Source organism: Callorhinus ursinus, unplaced genomic scaffold, assembly GCF_003265705.2.
Source record: "Callorhinus ursinus isolate GAN/ISIS: 27379988/994484 unplaced genomic scaffold, GSC_fseal_2.0 scaffold10, whole genome shotgun sequence".
NCBI lineage: Eukaryota > Metazoa > Chordata > Mammalia > Carnivora > Otariidae > Callorhinus > Callorhinus ursinus.
In genome coordinates, this window is record NW_027397072.1 from 25,273,749 (window position 1) to 25,295,618 (window position 21,870).

The 21,870-nt window shown below is 36.5% G+C and overlaps 1 protein-coding gene across 6 annotated transcripts in view; it reads left to right on the plus strand.

Moving 5' to 3' along the window:
• LCLAT1 (lysocardiolipin acyltransferase 1) overlaps positions 1-21,870 on the plus strand; it is a 189,504-nt gene that overhangs the window by 91,883 nt on the left and 75,751 nt on the right. For all 6 annotated transcript variants that reach the window (XM_073897221.1, XM_073897226.1, XM_073897225.1 and 3 more), the window contains one exon: positions 18,324-18,470. In XM_073897221.1, the coding sequence (XP_073753322.1) occupies positions 18,324-18,470 (147 nt within the window). The remainder of the gene's footprint in view (positions 1-18,323; positions 18,471-21,870) is intronic.

Below are 21,870 nucleotides of genomic sequence, written 5' to 3' on the forward strand. Positions count from 1 at the left end.
ATAATACATACCTATTAATAATTATCTTGAGTGTAAATGGACCTATTGCTCCAGGCAAAAGATACAGGGCGATGGATTGGTTAAAAAAATAAGACCCATCTTATAGGCTGCCTATAAGAAACTCATTTTAGACCTAAAGACACATACAGATGAAAGTGAGGGGATGAAGAAACATTTGTCATGCAAGTGGATGTGAAAAGAAAGTAGGGGTAGCAATACTTAGACAAAAGAGACCTTAAGAGTGTAGGGGCGCCTGGGTGGCTCAGTCGTTAAGCGTCTGCCTTCAGCTCAGGTCATGATCCCAGGGTCCTGGGATCGAGCCCCACATTGGGCTCCCTGCTCAGCGGGAAGCCTGCTTCTCCCTCTCCCACTCCCCCTGCTTGTGTTCCCTCTCTTGCTGTGTCTCTGTCAAATAAATAAATCTTAAAAAACAAAAACAAAGAGTGTAACAAGAGACAGATACTCTATAATCATGAAGAGGACAATCCAAGAAGATATAACATTGTAAATACTTGTGCATCTAACATGGGAGCACCCAAATACATGAAACAGTTAGTTAATAACAAACATAAAGGAGCTAATTGATAGTAATACAATAACAGTAGGGGACTTTAAAACCCCACTTACATCAATGGACAGATCATCCAAATGGAGTATCAAGAAGGAAACAGTGACTTTGAATGATACCTTGTACCAGGTGATTTAACAGATATATTCAGAACATTCCATTTCTGAAACAGTGGACTTCACATCCTCTTTCTTTCTTTCTTTTAAATTTTATTTATATGACAGCATGCATACACAAGCAGGGGGAGCAGCAGAGGGAGAGAGAGCAGACTGCTCGCTGAGTAGGGAGCCCAATGCGGGGCTTGATCCCAGAACCCTGGGATCATGACCTGAGCTGAAGGCAGATGCTTAACTGACTGAGCCACCCAGGTACCCCTGCACATCTTTTTTAAAGTGCACATGGAACATTCTCCAGAACAGATCACATATTGGACCACAAAACAAATTCAACAAATTAAAAAAAAATCAAAATCATACCATGCATCTTTTCTGACCACAACACTCTGAAACTAGAAATCAGCCACAAGAAAATATCTGGAAGCTATTGAATAATGAATGGGTCAACCAAAAATCAAAGAGGAAATAAAAAAAACATGTGGAGACAAATGAAAAGGAAAACACAACAGTCCAAAATCTTTGGGACATAGCAAAAATGGCTTTAAGAGGGAAATTTATAGCAATATGGGCCTACCTCAAGAAGCAAGAAAAACCTGGAAAAAAACAAAAAACACCCATAACCCGTGACACCTAAAGGAACTAGAAAAAGGAAGAATAAACAAAATCCAAAACCCATAGAAGGAAGGCAGTAATAAAAGATTAGAGCAGAAATAAACAGTAGAACAAATCAATGATGCCAGGAGTTGGTTCTTTGAAACGATCAACAAAGTTGACAAATCTTAATCCAGACTCATCAAAAAAAAAAAAAAAGAGAGGATTCAAATAAAATCAGACATGAAAGTGGAGAAATAACCCAATATCACAAAAATACAAAGGACCATAAGAAAATATGAAAATGTGTAGAATGGGAAAAACTGAGAGCTTTCCCACTAAGGTCAGGAACAAGATAGGGATGTCCACTCTCACCATTTTTATTTATTCTATATAGAGAAAACCCTAAAGATTCCACCAAAAAACTACTAGGACTGTTAAAGTCACATGATATGTGTGTAGAAATCTGTTCAACAATTCCATTTTTACTTTTTGATGGCTGAGTAATATTCCATTGCGTGTGTGTGTGTATATATATCATGGAATATTATTCAGCCATAAAAAGAATGAAATCTTGCCATTTGCAACAATATGGATGGATTCTAGAGGATATAATGCTAAGTGAAACAAGTCAGAGAAAGACAAATACCATGATTTCACAAAAACCCAAATGAACAAAGAGGAAAGAAAAGAGAGACAAACCAAGAAACGGACTCTTAACTATAGAGAACAAACAGACGGTTACCAGAGGGGAGGAGGGTGGGGACAGGTGAAATAGGTGACGGGGACTAAGAGCACACTTACCATGATGAGCACTGAGAAATATATGGAATTGTTCAATCACTGTAACGTACACCTGAAATGAAGATAATACTGTATGTTTACACTGGAATTAAAACTAAAAAAAACCCACAAAAACAAATGGTGTGAGTTACATACACACAGAGAAATATCATTTAGCTATAAATAAAGTAAACCCTGCCTTTGAGACAACATGGATGCACCTTGAGGGTATTATGCTAAGTGAAGTAAATCAGAGGAAGACAAATATATTATCTCACTTATATGTGGAATCTAAAAACAAAATAAAACAACAAAAACTAGCAAAAACTGAACCTCAGATACAGAGAAGACATTGGTGGTTGCCAGAGCCTGGGGGTTGGGGATCGAGCAAAATACCTGAAGGTGGTCAAAAGGCACAAACTTCCAGTCATAAAGTAAATAAGTTATGGGGATGAAATGTACAGCATGGTGACTATAGTTAACAATACTGTATTGAACACTTAAAAGTTGCTGAGAGAATAAAGTTCTCATCAGAGAAACAGTTGTATCTATTTGTAATGATGTTAACTAGACATATTGTAGTGATCCTTTCCCAATAGATATACATATGGAATCAGTTTGTTTTATATGGGATCAGTTTGTTTTATACCTGAAATGAATGTCATATATCAGTTACATTTCAGTTTTAAAAAGTAGTACTGCTTTATTGGGTAGTTATGAGGATTAAGCTCCAGTAGAGTGTTATTTGCTGCTGCTTGTTACTTTTGTAGTTCCATTCAGAACATCGACCCTTCCACCTCTTGCCGTATAGAGGTCCATGTTAGACCTCTCATTTTTCCAGTGTCTCAGAGACCAGTTCTCCCACCACCTAACCTTTATTTCCTCCTACTCTACACTGGTATAGTCATTTTTATCATCACAAACCTTTCTCTTCTCTTGTCATGAGTTCCTATTTAAGTATTTCTTCTTAGCTTTTCCATTTGTACATTTTCCCCCCACATGAGTTATAAGCTCCTTATAGAGGGTCTTTCACATTGTTAGCTCTTAAAAATTTGTAGACTTGATGAGATTTCATGAAAATGCAAAATTTAATGACAACTGATTTTGGATTAGAGAAAAAAGATTTTAGAACCTGTAAAGAAGTGCAAAGAAAATTACGCAAGGCAAAAATGTAGGCAGCAAGAAACCAAAACAAAACACAAAATACAAACCAAACCCCCAACAGAGCAGTTTGCAAATGAGAGTATTAAAGCTGGAGTTTGCAGGAGGAAATAAAAGAAAGGGAAAAGAATGGAAACATCTTAGTGGTCACCTATCTCCTGCTTCAGACTGTGCTAGACTTAGCTTGTTAACAGTTGGGCATGACTTCAGGGAGTATTTAATATTGCTCTTTATAATTATTATTTCTAAAATAAATGTTTGCTTGCCAGATGTTTAGAATTTTCTGGTCTATTTAGTTCATTTGCAGATGACTAAAGAAAAACGATATTTTATATCTGTGGTGCTAGGTTGGAGAATGAATGAGAGTTTGGAATTTGGAAGTTCTTTTCCTAGAGTCCAAAAGTAATAGACTAATGTAACAGGCTAGGAAAGAAATCAGTAACAGTGTTTAGATTCCAGGTCAGATTATAAAGAGCTTTGGTAAAGTTAACTAAAGAGTTTAGAGTTTGCTAAGATATAAGAAATTAAATTTTAACCAAAAAAAAAAAAAAGTCCTGTAGTTAGATTTCAGCGGTTTGTAACGGTGGTATATCCAAAGGTTTTTATTTTTAGCCAACTTTGTAACCACTAACAATTAATGAAATATTAACCAGAAGATGTCATAAAAAGTCCTTTTGCCTGGTACAGAATCACCAGGCAAATGGACTTTTTGTTCCATTTGTGCCCACACAACTCATGACTTCTTGATTTTTCTGGGTTATTAATTATACTTGAGTGGCATAAGAGTTTGAGGTCTTTCCAAAGTATAAAGAGGAATAACTATTAAAGAGATAGTGATTTAACAAGTGGCCATGTTGTGTATTAAATTTAAAATCTTCCTGACCTGACATTAGTTTCAAAGTAAATTGTCATACAATTCGTTAATTCCAAAACTGCAGCATAATAGAATGGTGAAAACTGGGAAAATCACAAATTGTGACAGACTTTTAGGAAATATGTAAAATTGTGAAATGTGATTGTTCAGAATGAGATCAGGGAGAAGTAGAAGTGACGGGTTAGCCTCTGATGAATGCTTTTACGCATTCGGTTTGTTAAAGGCGTGCGGAGACTGTGAGTGTATGTCTGAAGCTCCTGTGGGGGTCTGCTTTAACAGAATAATTGAAACTGAGTAGGAGGGGACTCATAAGTTCGGCTCCCAGAATATTAATCAGTTTGCTAAAACATTAAATATTTTTTGCTCGATTTGATTTACAGAAATAACTGCAATTTAATTAAATTATTTTGTTTACTTTCTTTTTTTAACTGCAATTTTATTTTAAATGTCCTTGGTGTTATAAAAGCATTTCTGTTTTTGAAGATCCTGAATAAAAACAGTCAGTTAAAATCTATTGTACACCTCGCCAGTGCACTATAGCAACAATAATTATAGCGTACCTTACTAGTAAACATGGAGGTGCTGCAACACCTTTGTATTGATGCAAAGATAATCATTTTATGTGGTCAAGTTTTTCATTAATGTATTTTAAGGATTAGTAAAGTATATTTTGTTGAAAAAGATGTTGCTCCTGTAGTTTTAAGAATTACTAAATTGTTGTCACCTTAGCTTTTATAACTATTCTATATTAAGCACAAAGAATGGGTATTTTCCTACTGAGATATTTATAGTTTATTAATACCAAACTTTATCTCCTAAGAGAGGGAAAATTCTTCTCTCTTACCCAGCTTCCTCCTACTTTAATTTGACATTCTCTAAAACTAAAATCATCTTTAAGCCATGAAAGTCTTTGACTTCATCCAGTTTGCTGGACTCTATTTTACCAATTTCATGCTATATATCGAAAGTATCATTTGCCATGATCAAGTCAGATTTATTCCAGGGATGCAAGGATGGTTCAGTCTCCACAAATCAATCAATGTGATACACTACATTAACAAAATGAAGGATAAAAATCATACAATCATCTCAATAGATGCAGAAAAAGCACTTGACAAAATTAAACATCCGTTCACGATAAAAACTCTGAACGATGTAGGTTAGAGGTCAACTAATAAAGGCCATATGTGAAAAACCCACAGCTAACATCATACTAAATGGTAAAAATGGGGAAGGGGAGTGGGAGGTGTAGGTTTCCCATTACGGAATGAGTAAGTCACAGGGATGAAAAGTATAGCATTGGTAAAATAGTCAGTTGTATTGTAATAGCACTGTACGGTGACAGGTGGTAGCTACACTTGCGGTGAGCACAGCATAACAGAATTGTCAAGTCACTGTGAAACTCATGTAACAATGTGTGTCAACTATACTTAACAAAATTATTAATGTTGCTTCATGACTCAGAAGAGGAATAAGTCTCTCACAAGACTTGGTATCACTAACACTCCAGTCCCACTAGTTTCTTTGGTACAACCAAGACATCAGTTTTATTACCTATATTAGATAAGTGTGCTCATCATCTGGGCTAACAACTGCTTGGGCCTTCCTGGAAGAAATCTCTTCAGTGAGCATATTTGAAGCTCCCTCTGTGACCTTGTCTTCAAAGGACGCTTCTAGTCAAGGATCCCTAGCACTTAATAACTATACTGTAGCTGGTACTCTCATAGCAAACTTCCTTGTGGCTTAGCCACAGAAATTGATTAGTGTCTGGCTTCCTGTTATATCTAAATGATAAAAGATTTCACAGCATCGACCTTCTTCCCTGTATTGTTGCATTTATTACTAAACACCTAAAGGCCAGAGATGATGTTTCACTAATTTTGACAGTGAATTGTTTTTTATCTACATATCCCGTGACAGGATAAAAGTACCTGATACTGGCTTTCTCTGCCTCCTAATAGCCAATCTCGAGACCAAAGGGAGAGAATCTGTCAGGAGGCTCTGGGGAAAATTTCCTCCTTCATCAAAGGGCAAGAGTTGATGAAGGGAGGTTGGAGCTGCCCCTTTCCTACTTGGGACATTACTGTTAGAGCACATCATACTTGGAGCTGCTGCATCTGTCTTGTGTCCAAGAGGATGGCGGAGTAGAATGTGAGAGCCTGGCCTCTGAACCAGTCTTGAGGCCAGCTTTATTTTATGTGAGAAACATAAATCCTGATTGTTTATATGACTTCCAGATTAGTATTCTGTTATTTACAGCCAAAAACTTGCTTTCCTCATTTCACCAAGCTCTTAAAGAAAAGTACCCAATGATTGATTTACTCATTCAGTAAGTTTTATTAAATGCTTATCATGAATCAAGATCTTTATAAAAACCATCAAATGAAATAGAGTATGTTAAACGTATTTTAGTTCTGTGGCTAGATACCACATTCATATCTGTGTATTTTCAGATACAAGGCGAAGATCAGTTTCATCTTCGCAATTCTGCTAGTTGCAAAATAAGTTCTTATAATTGTTGATTTTATAGTTTCACTTGCCGGAGTTGCTTGGCTGAGATGAGTTTTGATGCTTTTGTTGTTGTTGGGGAGGGAGGGAAACGCATTGGGAACAAAGGTTCAACTCAGTTAAATCATGTGCCAGTCAGTATACTAGGATTATACTCCTTTCTAGGATTACACTGAGAACTAAGTAATTTTTTAGGATTGCATTGAGATCTAAGTAATTTAAATGAAGGGGTTTTTTTTGAATTTGTTAGCTGACTTCTCAACAAAACTCAAGCCCTGTGCTGTCTGGAAGTTTACAGTTTCTTTGGGTGAGAGAAATTGCTCTGGGCTTTAAGGTCATCCACTCAATCACTTACTGAAGTTAATAAAAAAAATTGGTTACCTAAATTGGATATCCCATTGATGTACACTGTCTCTAACACCCCAGTCTGATTGCATTGCTTCAGGCTGCTTGGCATCCCAAATGTAAGTTATGAAGCATATTTTGATTCTTAGACCTTTTAGTACCCCTAGGTCTACTGAAAATGAATTCCTTTGCTTAAATTAATAAGTAGGCTTTAAAAATTATCTGAAAAGAATGCTTTTATGACAGTGATTTTTAGGAGAGAGCAGTAAAAGAATTTGGGGGGAGCTTTAGAGTTTTGTGTCTGTTTTGCATTTAGTGGAGAAGTACAAACAAAATAAATCTTTCAGTGATCAGTTTGAGCCAACTTTGAAAAGGGTACTTTGTAATAATGGTAAAAAGATAGGAGAGATGGACCCAGTGGACCCTATAGTTTCTGTTTTTACCTTAATGTCAATAGATAATTTGACTCCAGTGCCTTCAGTTGTCCTTTCACTTGTGGCTAAATGAGGTATCCCTCAATTGGAAATGTTTGTTTTTTGTTTTTTTTTTTTATAGAGAAAGGCAACTTTGCAATAAGGAAAAAATGAATTGGCTGTTAGATTTATTATATATGTCATCATTAAGGGAGTTAAGAAAAACCTGTTTTTTCCCTTGTTTATTCCTTATCATAAATCATACAGAAAATATTTCCCTTGTGCTTGAAGTCAGATATTTCTGAGTGTTATACTATTGTGTAATGAACACCAGGCAGGGACATATGATGTAGCCAAGAATTAGAATGTTCTTCCACAATAAAAATGATGCCAAAACTATATCTTAGAAATGTTATTACTGATAATCTTTAACTATTATGGTATAGTAAGTGAATCTTAAGAATATTAAGGTCTTTGAGTTTAGAATGCAAAGTGGCCATTATTTATTTATTTATTTATATATACATATATACACTTTTTAAATGAAGCAAAAGTTTGGATCAACAAATAGTTGGTTCTTAAATACCTTTTCATATGGAATAATTTTAGATTTATAGAAAATTTGCAAAGATAGCACAAAAAATTTTTCTATTTTCTTCACCCACATTCCATGGGACATGTGTCAAAACAAGAGATTAACATGGGCACAATACGATTGACTGTGGACCTCATTCAGATTTCAGATGCCCTTTTTCTGTTCCAGGATCCAATTGAAGATCCTGTAATTTCTTTTAGTCACCATGTTTCCTTAGTCTTCATTCTGTGACAGTCTCCTTCTTTTGATGCTTTTGAAGAGTACTGGTTGGCTATTTCATAGGATGTTCTTCAATTTGGTTTGTATATTTTCTCATGATTAGATGGAGCTTATGGGTTTTAGGGAAAAGCACCACAGAAATGCAGTGCTCTTCTCATCTTATCAGGGAGATCCATGATATCAACATGGCTTATCACTGGTGATGTTAACTGTAATCATTTGGTTTAAGGTGGTGCCTGCCAGCTTTCTCCACTATAAAGTTGCTATTTTTCCTTTTTATTATTTTTTATTCACTAACAACAGCCCACATACAATGGCTGGGGAGGGGGCACTAAGCTTTACCTCCTAGAATGAGACGTATCTACATATTTTATTTGTAATTCTGTAAAGAAGATTTGTCCCTTCTCATTTATTTATTCACTTAATTATGCCAGTATTAACTTGCTGATATTATTTTCTTTGAGTTATAATTCAGTATTATTTATTTTGTTGTTGACATTGTGTGACTTTGGCCAGTGGGATGTCTTGTAGGTTGGCTCCTATGTCCTTTTGGGCCTCCATCTCCCCCCCCCTTTAACTTTCTAGTGGTACAAGATTCTTCTATTTTCCCTACCTCAGTCCTTGACTCAGCATTTCTCTAAGGAATCCTAGTTCCATTTCTTAAAGAATGCTATTAAAAACTAAGATCTCGATGGACTCTGAAAAACAAATTGAGGGCTCTAGAGGGGAGGAGGGTAGGGGGATGGGTTAGCCTGGTGATGGGTATTAAAGAGGGCACGTTCTGCATGGAGCACTGGGTGTTATGCACAAACAGTGACTCATGGAACACTACATCAAAAACTAATGATGTAATGTATGGTGATTAACATAACAATAAAAAATTAAAAAAGAAACTAAGATCTCGGCATTGATGGTGCTCTGTAGTAGTTTCCTATTAGTGATTGTACCATTATTGGAGTGGCTTAAACAGTACACATTTATCATCTTGCAGTTCTGGAGGTCACAAGTCTGAGGTGGCGCCCATTGGGCTAAAATTAAGGCATTGGCAGGACTGGTTTCTTTCTCTAAGCTCTGAATAGAATCTCTTTCCTTGACTTTTCCAGCTTCAGTTGGATGCTCAGTCCTTGGCTCTTGGCCTCCTTCCTCCACCTTTAAAGCCAGCAAGGACCAGTTGAATCCCTCTCACTTTAAGATGAGTCTTTTTCTGTTTCCCTTTTCCTCCTTTAAGGACCCTTGTGATTACATTGGGCCCTGTAGACTAATCTGGGATAATCTTCTGTCTTAAATTTAGCTGATTCTTTTTTGCCATGTCACATATTCAGTTTTGGGAATTAGGATGTAGACCTCTTTTGTGGGGGACATTATTTTGCCTACCACATGCTAGTTGCTACCGGTCCTCTCAGTGTACAGAACTAGTAATGTACTTATCTTGGAAATTCATTTTCCATAGGAATGGATTTCTTAGATGGCATTTCATCTAGAAAATTCAATAAATGGCAAATCTTGCACAGTATGAAAGATAGATTTTAGTTCCACAATAGTGTGAACCCAAAAATCATAACCAAGGAGCCTTATCTTGGCAACAAAAGCCATCAGTAATTAGGTATTTCTTCAGTGTCAAGCAGGACTTTCTACTCTCTGTAGGTAGGTATGATAATCTCTTTGTGGAGTATGAAATTTGCAGTGAAGGTAGATTTTATCTTGGGAGTTAATCAACTTAGAAGAGGGATGTAGACAGCATTACATAGTATAAAATGTTGAGTTCAAAGGAGATAGAGCTTCCCTAACTTTGTGTAGTGTTTAGCACTCTGACCGAGGTTGAAATTTTGAGGAATAACTACTTGTTTGGGATTTATATGTAAATTATTGTTATGCATAACTACACCCTCAGTAAATACAGTATTTGCTCATGATTGCTGTGATTTAAGTTTATACAAAAATTTGCATCTGTTTATATCACTCATTCTCATTTAATAGAGGCCTATGGATAGCATTTCCTTGATTGCATCCATTCCCTCTATTCAGGATTGCAGATAAAGAGAACAATTTGTCTATGCCATGTTGCATTTGGTTTCTGGTGTTGCATTTATAGTCCCATGGTAGATACCATAATAAATTAATGAATATATGGACAACAGTGATACATCAGATCAATTTATCTTTGAAATCCAGTTTTTAGGGCACTAGGTGAGTAGTACAGATATTTTTATGATTCCCTTAACGATACACATTTACACTAAAAGGATAAAAGGAAAAAAATTGTGTGAAGAGTTTTTTTTTTTTTTTTTAAGATTTTATTTATTTGGTGGGGGGAGGAGGTAGAAGGAGAGGAAGAGAGAAACCCAAATAGACTCCTCGCTGAGCGCAGACCCCACCACAGGGCTTGATCTCATGACCCTGAGAGCAGACCTGAGCCTAAACCAAGAGTCAGACTCTTAACCAACTATACCACTCAGGTGCCCCCGAGGTTTTTTTTTTTTTTTTTTTTTAAAGATTTTATTTATTATGAGAGAGCAAGAGAGCCAAGCAGGGGGGAGGGCAGAGAGAGGGAGAAGCAGGCTCCCTGCTCAGCAGGGAGCCCAACATGGGGCTCAATCCCAGGACCCTGGGATCATGACCTAACCCAAAGGCAGACGCTTAACCGACTGAGCCACCCAAGCACCCCAGAGCTTACTTTTTTTTTTTTATTAGAAAGAATGTATAATGTCAAAAATACAATTAGGTTTTTTTTTTCTTTTTAGAGAACTCAAGAACTCGGTAAAAGAGAATTTAAGCCAAGAAAAACCAGGTTCTAAAATTATGCAGTAGTTTTCAACAATACAGTATGCTCAGAGATTACTGCTGTCTGTACCTTCAGTGGGGTTTTAGAAAGAAGACAGTGGTAACAGAGCCATGCCAGCATCCGCAGAATCTGCCTTTATAAACCTGCCAGATGCCCAGCCCTTGTCTGAGAAATTCAGGTGATAGATGGAATGCCCTCGAATGGAAAAGTTTGAAAAAGACAAGTAATACAGATGAATTTCAGAGGACAGGATCGGTTGCACAGTTATTTATCCAGCCATAGATGTATGAAATAAAAGTCACAAAAATGTATGTTTGAAGATCTCCAGAATGTTAAGAAAACTCTGGATATTGCTTTAAACACAAAGTGTGCGTTGATGGCAATGGCATGGAAAAAGAAATTCACTGTGAATTTGTTCCTGTGATTTTTATGAGGAAGAGAAAAATGTTTAAGGTCAAGGGAGTAAAGATTCAGAAGCATAAGTGATATATCAATGGATATGAGAAGACAGAGGCACAGAGGGGAAGAGTCATCTTCAGAGGAGAGGTCCAAGAGCTAGACTGATGAAGCCATTTTATTTCCTTTTCTGCGATTTCTGAAACATACAGACTATTTGAAAAAGTTACACGGCACAACCCCAGAGGTCTTGCTACTGTAGCTCCCTTCCCCCAGGGGAGCAACAGATGTTCTCACTTGGAATGGAGAAATACCTTCTACCTGTCAGTATTGTTCGGTCTAGAACATTCTTTATACATATGAAGATAATCTAGAATTAACATTTGTGGAAAATGCACTGCTTTAAAGAGAGTCTAATATAAAAAAATGGAAAGTCTAACTTCCAAGGAATACATAATTCCCCTAGGAGAACTTAAACTATGTTTACCTACTACTTTTAGAGAGATTCAAGTACATATTGCAGAGAGGCTATTTAGTGCACTGGTTAAAAACATCAACTTTGGAGCCAGCCAAACTGCTTGTGTCTGAAACTGGGTTTTACCACTGATTAGCTCTTTGAGGCTCAGTGTGCCTCAGTTTCCTCATCCATAAAATAGGATAATTTACCTAATTCATAAGGTTGTCTTGAGAATTCATTGAATTAATGAAAAATGCTTAGAATAGTATCAGGCACATAGCAACCATCAGTAAGCATTTTTATTGAAATTGTTACTCTTCGCATTTGTCATAACTTATATTTTTTTGTTGTTTGTCCGTAACAGTTGGCTGCTATAAAAAGAACCAATTGGGGATGCCTGCGTGGCTCAGTTGGTTGAATGTCTGACTCTTGATTTTGGCTCAGGTCATGATCTCAGGGTCGTGAGATGGAGCCCCACATTGGGCTCTGCACTTAGCGGGGAGTCTGCATGAGATTCTCTCTCTCCTGCCACTCCCCCCTCACACTGTGTGCGCTCTTTCTCTCTCTCTGTCTCTGAAATAAATAAATCTTAAAAAAAAAACCAATTGTAAATCCTAAAAATTAAAGAGACGATTGCTGAAATAAACTGTTCGTAGACCAGACTGAGAGTCAGATTAGTAAGGTGGATGATCAAACCAGTGGATTTTCCTTGAGCACAATGTCAGTTGAAAGGAGATGAAAAATATGAGAGGACAGGTCCAGAAGTAAACAGCTAGCTAGCTAACGTAAGTTCCAGATAGAAAGTTAGAGAGAATGAAGAGGACACTGTATTTTCTTAACTAACTGAAGGAATATCCCCAGTGTTAGAGAAGGACTCATATTGGAAGAATGTAGCAACTGCTGAGCAGAATTAACAAAAAGAATCCCATACCAAGACTCACACGGGGAACATTCCATGAAACCAAGAGTAAACCATGAAAGCTTCCAGAGGGGAAAAAAGATTAGGTTATCTACACAGATCAGATTGATGTCAGATGTCTTAGCAGCCATATTATATGATGGAAGACCGTGGAAAAATAGCTTTGAAATTCTCAAGGGAAAATTGGAATTTTAAGTTTTGTTTTTAGCCAAACTAGCCTCCAAAAAATTGAGAACAAATAAATACATTTTAGGAATGTGAAGACTCAAACATGTTTTGAAAGGAATTCCTTCAGGAGAACTAACAGAAGGACACAAGATAAAAGAAACAGTGATAAGGAAGCCCTTGAACTTAGAGTCAAGTCTAAGCAATTAAAATTGTTTCTGTGAGGCATAAGGAATGTATTAATAATAACAGCAACTTTGGGGAACTATTGGATGATTTATACAGATTTTGAAAAAGCACAAGAGGAAAGCATAGTTTTTTTGGGGGGGAGGATTATTGTTTAACTCAATGTTGATACAATTATAGAAGTTTAAATGTTAAAAATGGAAAGTTGAAAAAAATTTTAAGGATGACCATTAAAAGAACAAAACAGGGTATATAATTTCCAAACCACTGGGGTAGGAGTTAGCAAACTACTTGATAAAGGGGTAGGTAGCAAATACTTTAGGCTCTGGGGGCAGCCCGTGCCCCTCTGCCGCTGCAGCACGGAAGCAGCCATAGACCTCTCTGTAAGCAAGTACGTGTGGCTGAGCTCCGATCAAACTTTGTTCATAAACATGAAATTTGAATTTCATATAGTTTTCATAAATTGTAAAATATTCTTGACTTGCGGGCCATTCAAAGACAGTGAGCTGGGTTTGGTCCATAGTTTGTTGACCTCTGCATCAGAGAACAAGGGAAGGGGGCGGAGAAAATAACTTCAACTAAAGGCAGAAAAGGGGACAAAGGTGGGCAGAAATCATGAAGTCTAACAAACACGAAACATAAACGATGATGTCAGTAAAAGAAACAACAGTTCCCCTAAAAAATGTGAATGGAGTAAACCTTTCCAGTAAAGGCAGATTCTCAGATTGGGTACATCCTAAATGATAATAGGTCATGGTAGAACTCTACGGAACCGTGCTACTTGAAGTATCATTCCTGTAACAGTGCCAATTAGCAAACCCAACACGACCGCCTTGAGATGAGAGAGAAGGGAAGAAGAGTACTTGGAAACTTTTAGAATGTTGTGACATTGTTGTAACCTCCAAGTGTGTGATTCTAGTTCTAGTAATTCATTTTATTGCATTTTACAAAACTGTTAGTCAATAATGGTTTAGAAATTAAAGCTGCTTTGAGAAGCACTAGTAGAGAATACAATGCAGGTATCAAAAGATCAAGTAGATCCATATGTATATATGATAAATGAAAAAAGCAAATCACAAAACAGTATACAAGGTATGATTTTAAGTTTTTTTTTTAAATACCAATCATGTATGTAATGATTTTTTTAAAATGTGGAACAATTCACATCAAACCATTAACCGTGGTTCAACAAAACAGAAGTTACGATTGTTGGACCTGGGGTTGAAGGACATGGAGTATTTTCTTGTTTGACTCTACATAGTCTTGTATTGACATTTTTTAACAGCAGTATGTTTTCGTTTATTGTGTAATGTTTTTTAAATATTTTATTATTTAAATTAGTGATCTCATGGTCCTTTCAATACTTGGTAATTGAATATCCATATGGCAAACAAGGATCTTTAACCTCTACCTCACACGATATACAAAAATTATTTTTAGATGGGTTATAAGCCAAATGTAAAAGTTAAAACAGTAAAGCTTCTAGAAGAATACATGGAATAGTATCTTAGAAACTTTGGAGTAGGCAAATTTTTTTTTTTTTTTTTAAGATTTTATTTGTCAGAAAGAACATGAGCACAAGCAGGGGGAGCTGCAGGCAGAGGGAGAAGCAGGCTCCCCTCTGAGCAAGGAGCCCGATGCGGGACTCAATCCCAGGACCCCGGGATCATGACCTGAGCTGAACGCAGATGCTTAACAGACTGAGCCACCCAGGCGTACCGAGGCAAAAATTTCTTAAGCAAGACACGAAAAGCACCAGCCACAAGGACAAGACTTGTAAATTAAGCCTAATTAGTATTAGATGTTAGGTTCATAGCAAGACAGTATTAAGGGAGAGAAAATGCAAGCTACAGACCGAGAGATGATATTCGGCATATTATGTCTTTGAAACCTAGAATTATATATATTTTCTGTATCTGTGTGTGCAGAAAGTTTGGAGAGGCGCTTCACAAAAAAGACATCAATGGCTGTTTTGCATATGAAAAGGTTCTCAGTCAGCATTATTAATCATAAGAGAAAGGCAAACTGACACTATTATACGTGGATTAGAAAGGCTAAAATTGGGGCGCCTGGGTGGCTCCCACTGGTTAAGCATCTACCTGAGGCTCAGGTCATGATCCCGGGGTCCCAGGATTGAGCCCCGCATCGGGCTCCCTGCGGGGAGCCTGCTTCTCCCTCTCCCTCTGCCTGCTGCTCCCCCTGCTTGTGCTCTCTCTCTCTCTGTCAAATGAATAAATAAAATCTTTAAAGAAAATGGCTAAAATTAAAAGGACCCATAAGACCTAGTGTTGGCAAGGCATAGATAGATCAGTTTAGAAACTCATCCGTTGCCTTTGGGGGTGTCAATTGGTATAATCACTTCAAAAAAAACAAAAACAAAAACTGTACTAAGGCTGGGCGTATATAAATCCTGTGCTGTAGCCGCTTCACTCCCGAGTATTCACTTAAGAGAACTGCGTGCTTATGTTCAACAAAAGACAGAATACCCATATTAACTTTATGCCTAATAGCTAAGAAATCTCTCAATCAAGAGTATAAATAAGTTGTGGTATATTCATCTAATTGACTGTTGTACAGCAAAAAGAAAATACTGCTACCTATAACTACATGGATGAATCTCATGGACCCAAAATTGAGCAAAAGGAGCCAAAGATGAAAGAATACCTACCGTGTGATTTCATTTATATACTTTATGGTGAAAAGTTAAAATAATGGTTTCCTTGGAGGGGAGGGGGCACCAGAGGTGGTAACTGACTGGCAGGGGGGGGCAAATGGGAATATTCTGGGATGCTGGAAATGTTCAACACCTTAATCTGGATGGTGGCCACATAGCATCAAGCTCTACACCTACACATTTAATATCTGCATATTTTACTGTAAGTTATATTTCAATAAAAATGTTTAAAAAAAGGGGCACCTGAGTGGCTCAGTCACTTAAGTGTCTGAGTCTTGATTTTGGCTCAGGTCATGATTTTAAGGTCGTGGAACTGAGCCCCATGCTAGGCTTCACAGTCATCGGGGAGTCTGCTTGGGATTCTTTCCTTCTCTGTCTCAAATAAATAAATCTTTAAAAAAATGTTTAAAAAAGAAAACCCCAACTCATGTTTTACCTTCTGATATGAAATTGTGTCATTATCATATGCCACATTTTTAACGTATTCAAGGGCTTTTTTTCTAGGTCTTACATTCTTTTCCATTTGTCTATTTTTGTAGATGCATTGTTCTGGTTTAATCATCATTGCTTTATAATACGTTTAATGTTTAATGGTGTGAGTCTTTCCTACTTCTATTTCAAAATTATCTTGTATATTTTCACTTCTTTATTATTACAGATAATTTTTAGAATCAGATAGCCAAATTCTCACACACCATCATGCCATTGGAATTTTGATTGTAATTACATGAAACTAATAAATTGTAAATTTGGACATCATTGGTATGTGGGTCAAAGTTCAGAAACATTGTGTTTTTCACTATTTCCTCCCAATTCTGTAGTTGTCTTCATGTGGCTCCTACAGGTTATTTTTACTTTTGTACATTTTTGTTTTGCTGTTGTGAATGGGAACTTTTTTCATTACATTTTTATGTTCCTTGAAGTATTATTATAACTTCTTAATCTCAGTAACCATAATAGTTATTATTTATTGACACTTTGTGCTAAGCAGTCTTATTTCTTACAACAATCCCTATCAGGTAAATACTATCACAGCATTATGCTCATTTTTACATTTGGGGTCAGTGAGGGACTAAGACTGAACAGCTCTTTTGTGGCAGAGGTATGATTCTAACCCAGGCAGTCTCACTCCAGAGCTACCCTGCCTACAAACACTACACCGTGGGCCTAGGTGTCCTCAGGTGAAGGAGAAGAGACAGGTAGGAAGGCCAAGTATGGGATCAAGTCTAGCACTGATGGATATGACTGACAGTACAGTGGGTGAGTAGTACTTAGGTATATAGGAGCAAGACCTATACTGAAGTGGATTTTTTGTTGAGTGTATGTTCATTTAAACTTGTAGACTACAGTATTCTAGTTTGGACTTACTCAAACCAAATAGTCTTAAAAGTTTTTAAGTCATTAACAAATGATTTAATGATAATTTTATATATTCCCAGGGTGCCATTGTATTTACCAAATGATAGCTATTGTTTTAGCTGTGTTCATTGTTTGCAAGGAGCTAGCACTTATTCCCTCTAGTTGAAATAGTGGAAGTATATTGTAAAGATACACGTGGCCGTAAGGGAGATGGACTCCTGTGGCTATCCAAGAGGTGGATCCATATACTAGCCAGCATTTGTGGAGACTAGAAATGTCTTCTGTTCCAGATTAAAATCAGTTAGAGGCATCTCAGCAGCAAGATTTTAAATCTTTACTACAATGTGTCATTTTTTATCTTCCCTGAACTGCTGCTGTTATATTATCTGCTGTTCTGTCTATCTATTTACCTTTATATTGCTGGCGTATTTTCTCCATAGTCCCAGGTAAAATTTCTGACAGAACATTTGATTGGCCATGGTAGTTTCTGTGTTTGGGCCAAGTGTTTCATGCTTTATAGACTATTGAACAGACTATAGATTGGCTGAGTCTACTTTACCATGGTAGTTCTAGTCATTTTTGGCCATGGAGGGATGCCTGGTTAGGTAAAACATGGCTCATCTAAAGCTACCTCCTTCAGTAGCACGGTTGATTTGCCCTAAATATAAAGGAAATGTGATCACAGTATATATTCTGGTTAATGTGTTTAGTACCCATTACACCTTTTCCCTTTTAAATAAAATCTAAAGTGGCTAGCTTTGAAAATAGTTGAATTTAGAGATTGAGTGGTACAGAAGGGGGAAATACTGAAGGGAATGCTTGTTGTACATGACTTGAAAACAATCCCTTGCTTACTGTTCTGTAAGCTGATAACATGTTGTATATCTGTTGTAGATAGCTTGTTTAAAATGTCTGGTTAGGATTATTAAAACTTTGGAGGAGTTACTGATAAATATTAGGGAAGTTTTTTCCCTTGCTGTTTTAATAGCTAGGTTTGACTTGTGAAAAGAGGTTTTTGAGAATTTTGCAAACCCATGAACTTAGCAAACTCCTTTAAGAATATTCTCCGGTATATGCGTTACTTAACCTAAGATCAGTGCTGAATTCAAGGTATATCATGAGATGCTTATTAGGATAGTAAATAATTCATGATAAAAAATTGTGGATATTAGCAATACAATTGTATGTAAATGCTTGTTAAATTGATTCTAGGTTGGGCCATGCAGGCTGCTGCCTATATCTTCATTCATAGGAAATGGAAGGATGACCAGAGCCATTTTGAAGACATTATTGATTATTTTTGTGATATCCGTGAACCACTTCAGCTCCTCATATTCCCAGAAGGAACCGATCTCACAGGTAGGTAGCCTGGGATTGAATCACAAAATTTTAAAACCTGAAGGAATTTAGAAATCACTTAGCCTAAACTTCTATTCTTAAGATGAAATAACTGAACACCGGTAAGATTAATGGCCCACCACTATGGTCATTCACTTAGTAAATCCGTAGCACATCAGAACCTAGAATTCCTGGTTTCCAGACCATAGAATTTGTGATGGGCAACCCCAAGAAGTCATTATTATTCATACTTGCCATCCTAGAGCTTTATATTTTAAGTTGCATTATATATTTTAAATATCAGCCTTTTATTTTTATATAACTTTTAAATAATTTTTATGGAATCACAAAATAAAAACCCCCACATAGCCAGTGAAATCTTAAGAATAAGAAAACCTAATTTTAAAATCCCCTTCCTGTTCTGTATATTCTCTGTCCTCTTTCAAGATACATATTTATCCATTAGGCCCCTTTTTCTCAACTTTTTTTTTTTATAAGAAAAGGATATGATAGTAACCAGTTTCATTTATTGTTGTTTTAAGTTGATATGTTGCCTTTCTCTGGGTATTTTAAAGCCTTATCCCTAATTAAACAGGATAAGCTTTGTCCTGTCCTCAAGAAAATTCAGCCACCACTGAGTTGTGGAGGGGGACACAGGAGGACATATTTAGAACTTTTCTGTCTTCCCAGATACTAAACTACATACGGAGGCCAAGAATGCCAGTGGATCTCAAGGAATTCTTTAAAAGATTAAAAATGAAATACAGTCTTTTTTCCTTACTAAATCAGTGATTCTCACACTTTTTTAAAGCACAGGTCATTTTTGCAGATGAAGCTGCCTATTGCAGTCTGGGATTTAAGACAGATTGAAGAAGTGTCGTGGTTGAATATTGGCAGGGAGGGATAAGCTTGGACAGGAAGCAGTTCTGTGGAATCCAACTCAAAAGAGCAAAATTTTAAAACTGCTAATTCCCTGGTTACTTCAAGAAAGATACAGCAGAATTTGAGAAGGATCCGGTAGATAAAGGTCTGCTGTACAAGAGAAGACAGACTGAAGAAGGGTAGAACTGAAGTCTAAAAATCACATAGTGTGGAGGGCTAGAACATGAACTTATCTTCCAAATCCTCAATACTAGTTGGAGGCAACTGAGAGCTACTGAGAAGGACAACCCTCAGAGCTTCAGAGGGGAGAACATACTAGTTCACTTTGTGGACATAAGAAATCATGGAACCCAGTACCTACAAAGAGTTCAAGATGAAAAATACAAACTACACAATTATTTAAGTGAATGGGTAGCTAAGCCATACTGTGCTGAGGGAAATTCAGGTATTTTGGGAAACATTTACCATTGATACCAAGGAAGAGCTCTTTGACTTACCCGTTACAGATGGAACTGAACTAAATGAACCATGACAAGTTTTATTGAATAGTATTATGTACTAAAATATATGCTTACTATTTAGGTTTGATTTTTATAGTGAAGATTCTAAAAGTAGTTGGATCATAGAGGATAAAGCTGAGGATAATATTGGCTGCATATTGTTTAAGCTTAAAAATATAGACTGTAAATTGATTCCCAGAGCTACACTATCATTAGGAAGTTCTGATGGACAGACAGCCGTATTTAAATCTTATATTACTTAAGAATGTATAATACTTAAATTTGGGTGTTGAAATACTAGCTGTATTATAGAAAGTAATTTACTGAGATGATAAATTGATATTTGTGAATGTCAAAGCAGACACTAAAGAATGGCAACTTTGGAAGTTATTTAGTAATTAAAAGCTAATGGAAAAAAAGCTCTGGGATTGCTGCTACTTTATGGTATCTTAGTGTTAAAATGTTTATACATTAGATCTTCAGAGCCTATGAAATATATATTTAAAACTTTTTTCAGTCTGTATTTTTTTTCTCAAGTGTCTTTTTTATGTGATGAACTTAACATCTAGTGGCATATTTTCAGGGTCCAGAGTACTCACCATTACATGATGTAGTTGCATATTTTTTAAGTTAAAATGGTATTTACATTTTAAAGCCAACTTTCAAAAGCTAGAGTATTTGCCAGATAGAGAAAAGAGATCCTGAAGCCTTCAAAAGGTTTTTGTTTTTTTAAACAGGATTATACAGGTAGTTTTGATCTGGGATAAATGATCATCTTTGAAAAAGTGTTAATTCAAGGGTCTTTTTAGTTACCACAGTTAACTTGAAACTTGGGATTTTTAAGCCCAAGGGGAATGTTCTATAACCCTCTTTAAGTTCTGAGTCCAACCTGCTTACACATTTTCAAATTAGTGTGTTTAAATATAACTATTTTTTTATTTTTAAACATTTTATTTTTTGACAGAGAGACAGCGAGAGAGGGAACACAAGCAGGGGGAGTGGGAGAGGGAGAAGCAGGCTTCCTGCTGAGCAGGGAGCCCCATGTGGGTCTTGATCCCAAGACCCTGGGATCATGACCTGAGCTGAAGGCAGACACTTAACGACCAAACCACCCAGGTGCCCCTAAATATAACTTTACATATATTTTCTCTTCATATGCTATTGTTGGTTATAACTTTTTTTTTTTGCCTATGGAAATCATATATGTGAACTTGGGAAATTTAGAAACATAGAGCACAAAAGTTGCTATAATCCCACTGCCCATAAACAAACACTAGTGTAATTTTGGTCCATTGCTTTTGGATTATTTGGTTACAGATGCACACGTGCACGCACACACAAATATATGTGCATAAACACAGTTTTAAACAATTGTAAAAATGGAGTTACACATTTCTTCGCACTTAATGTTATATTATCTCTCTTATCATTATTTATTCTTTGAAAACATGTGTTTCAAAGGTTGGGCAGTTTTATATTATATTGGTTTATTAAGTAGGGTTGTCCAGAAAAACAGAGCCACTGAGATGTGTGTGCGTGTGTGTGGAGATTGAGCTTGAGAGAAAATGAGATGGGAGTTGGGGATTTATTTTAAGGAGTTGGCTCACATGATTGTGGAGGCTTGGCAAGTCAAAAATCTGCAGGGTAAGTTAGCAGGCTGGAGACCCAGGGAAGAGTTGCAGTTCAAGTCCAGAGGCAGTCTGCTGACAGAATTCTTTCTTGCTTGAGGAGGTTAGTCTTTTTTTTATTAAAGCCTTCAAGTGATCAGATATGGCTCACTCACATTATGGAGAGTAATCTGTTTATATAAAGTCTTCTGATATAAATAATCTCATTGAAAAATACCTTCACAAAACATCTAGAATAATGTTTGACCAACTATCTGGGTACTCTGGCTAGGCCAGTTTGATACATAATCATAACAATTGGTATACTGTAATTTTGAGTTCTGTTTCCATGATTTGGAAAAGAAAGCTTTTCTAGTTTTTAACAATTATAATATTACATGTAATTAAACACTCTTTTACATAAAACTCCAT